This window comes from Ostrea edulis, chromosome 5, assembly GCF_947568905.1.
Source record: "Ostrea edulis chromosome 5, xbOstEdul1.1, whole genome shotgun sequence".
NCBI classification, from domain to species: Eukaryota; Metazoa; Mollusca; class Bivalvia; order Ostreida; family Ostreidae; genus Ostrea; species Ostrea edulis.
The window spans coordinates 1,091,280-1,102,105 of record NC_079168.1 but is presented as its reverse complement, the minus strand read 5'-3'; the positions used below and the strand labels follow the sequence as shown (position 1 = coordinate 1,102,105).

At 34.4% G+C, this 10,826-nt stretch overlaps 1 protein-coding gene across 1 annotated transcript in view; it reads left to right on the top strand.

Moving 5' to 3' along the window:
* Positions 1 to 3,437: 3,437 nt before the first annotated feature.
* Positions 3,438 to 10,826, top strand: part of LOC125650796 (uncharacterized) — a 28,090-nt gene continuing 20,701 nt past the window's right edge. The window contains exon 1 of the mRNA XM_048879316.2: positions 3,438 to 4,144. Within this exon, the coding sequence (XP_048735273.1) occupies positions 3,834 to 4,144 (311 nt within the window). The 5' untranslated portion in view covers positions 3,438 to 3,833. The remainder of the gene's footprint in view (positions 4,145 to 10,826) is intronic.

The window sequence follows — 10,826 nt, the reverse complement described above, 5'->3', positions numbered from 1 at the left end:
GAAAACCTGTGAAAACATTGTCTTTGTATTGTTCATTGTTACAACTGTATTTTAAACGAACATGATATTAATTTAACAGAATTTGCCTCAAATTCAAATCCGTTCATATTGACCATGAACAGCTCAAAAGTGTTGTTCAATTCTTAAATGGTTTCACAACTTCATTAAACATACTTTATTAAGTTTACAACCAGTGGATATGTTATGTTTTTAACAACTTTGTATGTAAAGCTCATTATTACAACTGTGTTTTAAACAAATTCAGCTTTAATTCAACATTTGATAAGTGAACCTATGTTTCAAGTTTCCTTTCCAAAGACGAAATTCTTCAAATTTTGTGTACATTTGATATTCCAGTCAATTTAATTATCTAATAAAAATTACCGTACCTATACTAGATTCCACAATTACACAAAACCCCTTAGAAACAGAGATACATTGCAGGATCCAGTAAATGTTTACCAAACCCTATCGTTCCTCCTCACGAAAACATTAATTGCATTGAAGAATAATTTTCCGATAAATTGTGCCAATAACATAAGCAAAAAGTAGGGTAAATCAAATGTGGATTCTAAAAAAAAAATCCACGGAACGTTTAATAAATTTGAAATCACAAAACGTTTCCTAAATCAACAGCGTCAATGCGTACGACTTTGCAATACTTTGCATGGTCATTCGTCACGATGAATCAAATACAAATTCACCAATGAAAATTGAACACAGATACATGTTTATATCGTGTACTCAGTCATCCAAAAAATACTTTTTAAACACCACTCTCATTCTACGCACAAGTACTCCGAAGTAGATATCAAAAAGATCCTGGAGTTCCTCACTGACAATATGTACACACTATTTGGTGATCAGGTCTTCCAGCAGTCTGTTGGAATTACGATGGGCATAATTTCTGTTTCTTTATTACCTACCTGTACTCTGTGTTTTTGGATTCACATGAGGAATGTTTATTCATAAGGTTCTACATGAGATGAAAACTATCTTGTAGTAGCATTTCGCTCAGTATTTAGATAAATTGACGACGTTTATTAACAGTAATCATTTTCATTCATATATTGATTCGATGTATCCCAGTTAACTAAAAATAAAAGACACCACGAAGTCTTCAATATTTGTCTGGTTTTTTGATCTTTTACTGAACATAGATACTTACGGCAAACTAACAACACAAATTTATGACTGGATGACGTCACCTCCTCCGTGTTTCGTTACCATATTTGTGTAAGAATATTTCGTTATCACCTGCATGCAAGGTGAAGATAACGAACAGTGATCAATCATATGGTGTTTATTTCTATCAACTGTTCGATACGTGATAGCATGTTTAAATCAAGGCAGTCTACTGACAAATGAGTTGATGTTCAGAAGTTTTAACAGTCTTGTTTAATTCTATAATTATATATTATACAATATATTTTGAACATTGTTGGAAAATATTTCAAATTTAAGATGTCATGGCAATTAATTATTTTAGGTATTTAATTACAAGAAAACAATACAACAAACAGCTACAACAATGTAATATCTTTTATTGCTATGAAAATACATAAATTTGAAATGAAATGTAAATTTGAAAATTGTGAAGAAAGCATTAATCATCTCATGGTGTCTTCTCAAGGTGAAGATAATGAACAGAGATCAATCTCATAACTCCTATAAGCAATACAAAATAAAGAGTTGGGCAAATACGGACCCCTGGATATACCAGAGGCGGGATCAGGTGCCTAGGAGGAGTAACCGTACCCTATTAACCGGTCACGCCCGCCGTGCGCCCTATATCTTGATCAGATTAACGGAGTAATCAGTAGTCAGAATCAGTGTACCAAGAACGGCTTAACAACAAGGGTGTTTACTCCTCCTAGGCACCTGATCCTACCTCTGGTATGTTCAAGTGACAGCAGGTGTGTCGTTCTGACAATTTTCTATTTTGTTTAAGATATATGATTGATCACTGTTCGTTATATTTTCTTGTTTATTTAGTTTATATGAACCATTGTACTTAAAGTAGCACCCAAATATTACAACCATTTCAAGAATTTCATTGCTGTTTCTAAAACAGTGTTAGTAGTGGAAGTACCTTTCTGTGGTGTTTTGAACAGTAATATTGTCATCTGCAAGCACTAATATAAATTTCAAATACGGTGTTTCTGGATGTTGCTGTTAAAAAGGAATAGCGTCCTTTAATGGAAATGGTAAAGGAATGGCAAAAGTTTAATGATACAAACACAGGAATAAATGCACTCCTTATTCGAATGGTTTGTACATTTTCGATAAACTTGATTGGTGTCAAGCTGAAAGATGACAACAGGTGATAATTGCTTTTTGTCGCAAGGTTTGTTCTCGGAATTCGTACCTGTAAATTGATTCCTTTGCTTTTAGTCAATCTAAATCAAGCTGCGTTGATCAGAAATAGAAAATAAAAGTATATATGATTTACACTTTGGTGTCCATCAAAGAATTTCCTTTTATAGTCAAAGTGAGAGTATATCTTATGTATGTAAGCATCGGAGTAATCATTGTCGCGGTGTATTTATGAATTGAGTGGTACATTCTCAGTTTCCTGCGTATATACATTACGAGTCCCATTTCTATAATACTGGTGTGCAAAGGCTTGTATTGTCTTGTTTTACGTCCACGTCAATATATTTAGAAAAAAATGAAGAGGAATTAGCAAAACAAATATGAAATATCTAGTACAGCAATTATCAACAAAAATCAACGTGTACATTACGCTTCAAGTGATTGATTGCAGCCACTTTAACCGGTTTTGAACCTCTTTAGTATTCACGAATTAAAGAAGTTTAAAAACACTGTCGTGTTTAAATCTTATTTATACCTTTTTATGGATAAAATTATCAAATAATGGCTGTGACTTACGTGTACTGCCATTGAAGTGGATAGTGGTGTTATTGCTTTGGTTAAATAGCCATGATGTATGTATCATAGTACATGTTACTGGATTAGAAAAGACAATATATGTTTGGTATCATATACCTGTACATGTGTCATAATCTGATAAATATAATATACATTGTTGTCTTCTCTTCGTGATAAATTTTAATGTTTCAAATATGATTAACATTCAATTCAGAATGGAATCATGAAAGTAGAGGTGAATGATTTTAAGCTATTTTGTGAATTCTGCATGAGAGAAACCCGGGGATTACATCTGTTTTTAATTGTGACTAATGTTTGGTAGAAAGAAGATCATCTCTGAAACATGGAAATTGAATTTCACACAAGAGGTACCTTACGGTAATTAGCATTTTCATCTTGGCAAATCAAACGAATGGGCAGGTAAATCAATGTTTTATGTAAAGGTAGACAGGCAGGTCAACCAGCCATACAAAGCCTGTGTGTGTGGTGAAATGATTACAGGTTTTTACCGTAACTTACAGGTAAATAAGAGAATCATTCAGGTATGACGACAAAGCTCGTTCTCTTTCCATCATACGCGTAATAGCTCTCGCTGGGAAATAGGGAGAGTTTATTGTCGCTTCGCTTGAGTGGACGAGATTTTCCCCGCTTTTACCTCTGTCGGGCCCACTAATCTGTTGACAGTCGAGCGAGAACGGCGAAACAACTGTGGCACTGTAAGTTACAACGGAGGCTGATCGATACAGAGCAGTTACAGACCATAGGTGTATCTACAAACAAGCAGAGAAAAACAACGTACCGACATAATTGTGCTAACCTGGAGAATATCAGCATGTCTTTCTATTTGTGAGGAGAGGACACGTTAGCAATTGAATACCTGTCGTATATCGGAACCGACCATATACGTCGACCTATATTGGATTAATTCTAAGTCCAACAACATGAATCTGCGGAAAACAAAATTGTTCAAGACCATTAATATGGGGAATCCCCGCCAGGTAATGACCGCCTTGTGGGAATACCTAAAATCGGGGAAAGACGTGAACCTAAGGGATGAAGAAACAGGGGGAACCCTCCTGCATCTGTTGGTGGATCACGGGGAAAATTTTGCGGATCCTGAAACCGTGCAGGCCATTTATATGTTGGTCTGTAAGGACATAGAAATTGATGCCCAGGATAACAGTGGAGAGACCGGCCTCCATAAAGTGATGCGAAAGAAGGGGACCTACAGAATCATGATGGCCCTCATAAGGTGAGTGGGGGAGGTAGACAGAGACACGAGATAGATTGCCTTGAGTGTACAGTCATACTGAACTAAGTTGTACAGTCATACCAAACTCGGGTACGTCACGGGTGAGTATACTACAGCCACGACACTCCTAATTTGACAGAAAACAAAAGAAAGGAACAATAACTAGAATGCCAGTAATCTCAACTAATGCGTTTACCAAAACAATCCAACCTTCACAAACCACTGACTAATGTAAAACGTTAAAATTCAAAATAGATAGATTATAATCAATGTAACCCCAAAGTAACTTTCAATATTTTTAATTTTAAATGAATAAAGATATGAACTAGAAAATACGCTACATTTGTAGCCACGAAGGTGTAAGCTGTTAAGTGTATGTCGTATATGTCCTAAGTACCCGTGAAACGTATCATAGGGCACATACGCGTGTTTTAAAGGGAGTCTTAAAACTGCTATGTCTGTGAAATTAGACTCAGCAGACGGGAGGAGAAAGCGTATGTCCCATCTTTTACCCTGTTGAACACATCGTTTCCAGTTCAGGGCACACGGATTATTGACAGACACATTATTTCGATGCGTAGTGAAGCAAGACTTCAATGTCTCTTTTTAGTACGCAGTTGCACAGAGACATTGTTTATACCGAGATAGGACCGGGGTATAGCAAAAAACAAAAACAAAAAACAAAAAAAAACAAAAAACAAAAAAAACCTGGCAGGTAGAAATCGGATCTCTCGTAGAAAGGGCAGTTTATAGTGTTCGGAAGAAAAACATAGTCTGTCAGAAGTAAATTTCAAATCATACGTAATAGTAACTTTTGGGAAAGCGATGAAAAGAAAATCCTTTTTCTGGTGTACCTGAAACTTCTAAGACTTCCAGATTTCGTGTATTGACTTTGCTATCCTTGTACACACACACACACACACACACACACACATATATATATATATATATATATATATATATATACTGAACATGTAGAGAACACCATTTCTCTGAAGAGAGACTGTTCTGTGGTTTTCTTCTTTTTACTTTTATCACCAAATGGTTGGTTCTTTATAAACTGCTCAGTGACATGCAAGTACACATAGGTTTGTTGTAATGCTAACGGAACCAGCAGCTCATTGCTTCGCTACCCTAGTTTTACATTTAGTATGACTCCTCTCTGAACGTTTAACATTTTCTTATTCAAAACCGAAGAATTTGAAATTGATTATGATGGGGGTTTTATTTATAAATTTTATTTCTTTGCCTGTTTCAAGGACGTTGTAAATACGATTTAAGCGAATGGGAGATCAAAGATTTCAAGTGATTTACTTTGGTAAATCGGGACAAAATATTGAAAATGACAGTCTACATAAATATATGCATGCACCATAAACACTCTGTGTTTCAAAGAAAACAAATGTAGAATTAGTTACCAAAAAGTAGCAAATCATTACCACGTATAAAATATCCAAGAATAATAAACATGGTGGAAAAGGATATGAGTGGAGAAGTTATGAAGTTGATCACTGTTCGTTATCTTCGACTTTCATGTGTTAGGTACTGTTCATGGGATTTTAAGATAGTATTCCATGTCAAGTTTAATACTAAAACACATGTAAATATTTAATTCCTCTTGGGTGATATTTCACGAATCGAATCGATATATATATATAGAAAATGTTCATTTTTGGGGGGTCAAGGATATCAAAAATTTGCATTAAGTTGTTTACAAAATCCACCTTCATTAAAGAGTTTCCAACCAGTAATATGGTTTCATATTATTCACGAACTGGTACATAAAATGTACCAGATCGATGGTAATGCTACTGACATTCACAGATCTTCGGGTTACAGAAGCTGACGAGTCTTTAGTAACGTGATAGACTGTTATAATAAATTGCATTTCCAAAGTCCACGATGCTCGCCATTAAACAGGTGCTCGGATTCATCTCAGAGTTTGATGTTTTTGACATCAACATGATTGTAGTTCTGTTATTCAAAACAACCATAATTATTATTTTTGATGTAATATTTGTTTTTGGGGGGTGGGGTGTTAGCTATTCTATCAAAGTTGACAAGGTTTGTTGGGGGAGGAAGGGGATTGTGCTGCCCCACCCTTATATGATTTTTTTTCTGACTTTATGACGTGTTATAGAAATGTCAGTCTCTCATAATGTGATGAAGCATTAAAATGATTATGGAAGAAAACGGAATTTAGAGGACGGTGTTAGGAAGGAAACCTTCTTAGTCCGTGTGGATAGTTGAAGCAGATCGTAAGGACGGGGTTAGGAAGGAAACCTTCTTAGTCCGTGTGGATAGTTGAAGCAGATCTTAAGGACGGGGTTAGGAAGGAAACCTTCTTATTCTGAGTGGATAGTTGAAGCAGATCGTAACAAGTATGACAACCCTTGAGGCAAATGTCAAATAGTTGTAATCAGGGTCTTGTTTCTTTTTGAGGAAAATAAACGTGCTCTGTGTCTCGTGTCTGATCAAAACAAAATGGGAGGTTGTCACTTGTTGTCTCTTGAAATCAATCAAACATTACAGGAAATGAATTGTTTAACGTACATTGTACGGCATATTAATATGAAACACACCTAAACAATGAGTCAGATAGAGCGACCGATCTTTAAGTCTTTTGTCTCTTAGGGGCCCCTGCATTTATGTCCCACTTCCATGCCTGCCAATAGCATTATCAAAAGACCCTGTAGTACATGTATTTGAATTTTGTGTTGATTTCTTCTTCTTCAAATTTTCAAAGTACAATAGCATATCTTTACCTGACATATTTTTCGTTGCTTAGATATGCAAATGCGCTGACCAGACGACCAATCAGATTCTTTATTTTAAATATCTGAATTCCCGATTATATTCTGTACTATTGACAGCTTACTTTATTAAACTCTGACAATCTGTTACTCCATACTATCTTATACTAACTGTCCTTAAAAAGATTTCATTGATTGGCACGAAGTGCATTGTACAATTAATTTCAATGAAGGAGAAGACGAGTCCTGTCCCCTGCGCGTTTTATATTATATTAACAATATAATTCAAAGAGAGTTTCATTATTTAAAAGAGATAGTCGTATGTTGTTGTCTGGTCCAGTTTCCTGTCTTTGTAATTATTACGAGTCACCATGATATGGGATATTTACAGTATTTACAATACAACTAAAGGATATTTGTAACCCTATCAGTTTTCATGCTGGTCTGTACTAAGTGTCTTATCTAGTGTGTAAGAAGAGTACGTAAAACGGAACTTTCTCTTCTGTTGACAAATGTATGAATTCACGTTACAAAATCAAGTAACATAAATTTTGTTTTCCAATACAAAGTGAGAAAGGGGGGGGGGGGGGGAGTGAAGATAATGAATAGTGATCAATCTCATAAATCTTATAAAGGAAAGTTAGTCACCATTTGAAACAATTACATAGGGAATTTTTATTTTTATTCTTACGTACTTTAAGAAGATGTCGCTGTCGTGTTTGAAAACATTTACTTTCCCAAACGGATCGGATATTTACACGATTGTTGCGGAGTGTTCTTGCGGTTTAACTTCCACCCTTATATCAGTTCCGTGTGTCATAGTGTGTCATCATGCTAGACTTTCCTTAGTAACGACATTTATTGTCAATATTAATTAATGAATTAGTGAAATCCAGTGTGGCAGATATTTAAAAGAAGCAGGCTGAAGTACTGTATTTCCTGAAATTATTAAATCTTTAGTCTTATAAACATTCTTATCACCACCACGACAGACCTCAAATTCACTGATTCACAATAGCACCATATAATTATGTTTATGTTATGGTAAGTGCCCAAAATTGAATCCCACCATTGATTAAAAATATATTTCATAAGCATAATACTCTATGTAACCGACAGTATTAATCAATGAAGCAGAACCAGTGTCTCAATGAATCGTAAATTTAAGCCAAAGGCAATAACATTCAGATTAAAAACAATACCTACTTCTAGACAAATCAAAGGTTAATTAATGAGTTCCCAAATGAAATGTTAATTAAATTCATGTCCTTCATTTAATTACAAACCACAACACTTTCAGCTATCTGGTTCACGCTGACCGGCTTCACGTGCATTTAACCGCTCCTGTTGGAACTTCTGTACAAAGTTGTGTATTGTTTGGGGGCCGTGTATAATTACATTTTGGGAATCAATATGAAAGGCTAATTAAAATGAAGATGAGATTTTGCTAAACAGTCATGTGAAAACGTTCAAGGCCACATAGTTTGGCGTGTGTATAACGATCTTAATAACTTTCATGAATTTTCAATTACAAATACAGTGTATTTTTGTACGTGTTTAGTTTATCGAGTTGAAATCTGGAACAAGGAAAAATGAAAATAATACACATTTTGTAAGCTGCAATTCTCTCGCGACCCAATTCCTGCCGGGGTTCTTTTGATAATGTCCGATCTAGCGTATGATTTCCCTTTAAAGATTTATTTATTTTACCTGTCGTCTTTTACATACTACTTGTTAAGCTTTAGGCGAAATGATTATAAGAGTGATCTACTTTAAATGCTGGGGACAGATATATCTTTATTCTGAAATGTAAAGATGGATAGAACCATGTTTTTGTTCATGATTCGAGTGTCTTGGAAGTATGAAGGATATGCCAAGCATTTCAAATTCCCTCTTGTTGACAAAATTCAAATACCTGTGTGTAGTCCGGTATGAAAACTGTGAAAAATTCAATTTTCATTTTCTCTTTAAAGCCATAGAGTATTTTTTTCATTTCTGCATTGCGCCTGATCGAATCACCATAGACCACTTGAATTCTGGTTAAATACATAGATATTTTTTCTTGCTTTTTGTAGCGAACTTATATGTTAATAGATAGGACTGTATCTGAGTTCTGAATGCACATTCTGTCAAACTGTTTTTCTTAATTGTCTAAAATCCATCAGCCCCGACGATATAAAAACAAACGAAGCTGAAAACTGTGGTATAATTCACATACTGTTTAATTTCTTGTTAAGGTATACAATGTATATCGACCACATTTCATACCTAGTAAATGGTGGGATATTTGTAATCATGGTATCATTTGGAAGGGTTCATGAAATGAAAATAATACAGCATAGAAATTTTTAGAATTTTGATTACTGCTTCATTTATTTTGTCTACATATTATATGTAGAATTTTACATTGAAGTCTATGGGAAGAACATGTTTTATTGAAATGTTTTTAAAAGAAATTATATTTTTATAGAAATTTCTCGGTAAATAGTTACATACATTTTCTTTTTATAAAAATATGAAATAGAATTAATCATCTTATACCGCACACGTTTTTAGAAAATTAGATTTTCCTTATTTTTACAAAGCACAGATAACTATTTGAACATTCAAGTGCAAAAATTGTCTAATCATTTATCAGTTATGTGAATTTCATCTACTTCACTTTCACAATTATTTAACAATAAACATTTATCTTGATTTAAATCATTCAACCTTTCGTTTAAACATTGCATACCTTAAATATGAAAAACTAAATCCGGAAAAACAAGCGCAACATTCATTGAAAATACAGTTGGAATGATTTGTCTTACATGTATCAGAATGAAATGAATAATAAGGATATATTTAAGAAAAATATCATTTTAGAAAATACGGCATACTTAATGAAGCGCGTTAGTCATGAAGTATGCCGATGTAAGGCGTGGCAGTTCATAACGTGTTTTTATCAATGAAATTTGTTTTTTATTTACACATTCTACTTTCATTTCTGTTGGATTTCATAGCCGCTTAGATGGACTACGTTTATCAAAATTCATACGCACACTGTTTCAACTACATTGCATTCTTAGATATCTTATCGAAAATGAATATTAACGACAAACTAACAACTCAACTATATGACAAACGGGATGATTTCAGCTTCTCCATCGTCAACTTCCCATATTAATGTAGTGATTTTCTATTATTATCTCCATATGGTGTTTATATTTCTCAACTGATTCAACACATAAGAGTTTGTTCTGCGTATGATAAGTTTTCAAATCGAGACAGGCTATTGACAAACAAAGTGATGTTACAGAAGTTTCAACAGTCTCGTTTAAAGTCAGCATTTCATAAATTCTATGTTCGTTATAATAATCAGTTTGCCAATAAACCTATCGTTTAGTCAAATGCTGTTTGACGTGTTTTATACCGACTGTTAGGCCGTTCCTTACATACTAATTTTGACAAAGGATTGCTCCGTTTACCTGATCAAGATATAAGGTTCACACTGGTCGCTGTAGCTCAGTGGCTTCATAACCGGGAGGTCTTGAGTTTGAACCCCGCTCGCACTATGGCTGCGTCAAACCTAAGACGTGTACATAGGTAGTGATTGCTCCTTCGCCAAACACTTGGCATTTAGAAGTGAGAATCACAGGTCTTTCGGATATGACCTTAAAACGGAGGCTTTGTCTTTGATATCTTGACAATCAAATATGTTGAACCCATTGGTAATAAGTCAGAAGATCTGGGTTTTCTGTAAGAATGTTTTCACAAAAGTTTGTACTGATGCTAGGATATATGAAATACTCGTATTTGTAGTATTCTATAGCATGCAATATATTCTAAGAATTTCAAGATTACAACGTTGCCTTTACTACAAAGATCAATATTTAAGATATGTTGATCAACACAAAAATGTGAATGAGTTAAAAAAAAATTACAAAGGA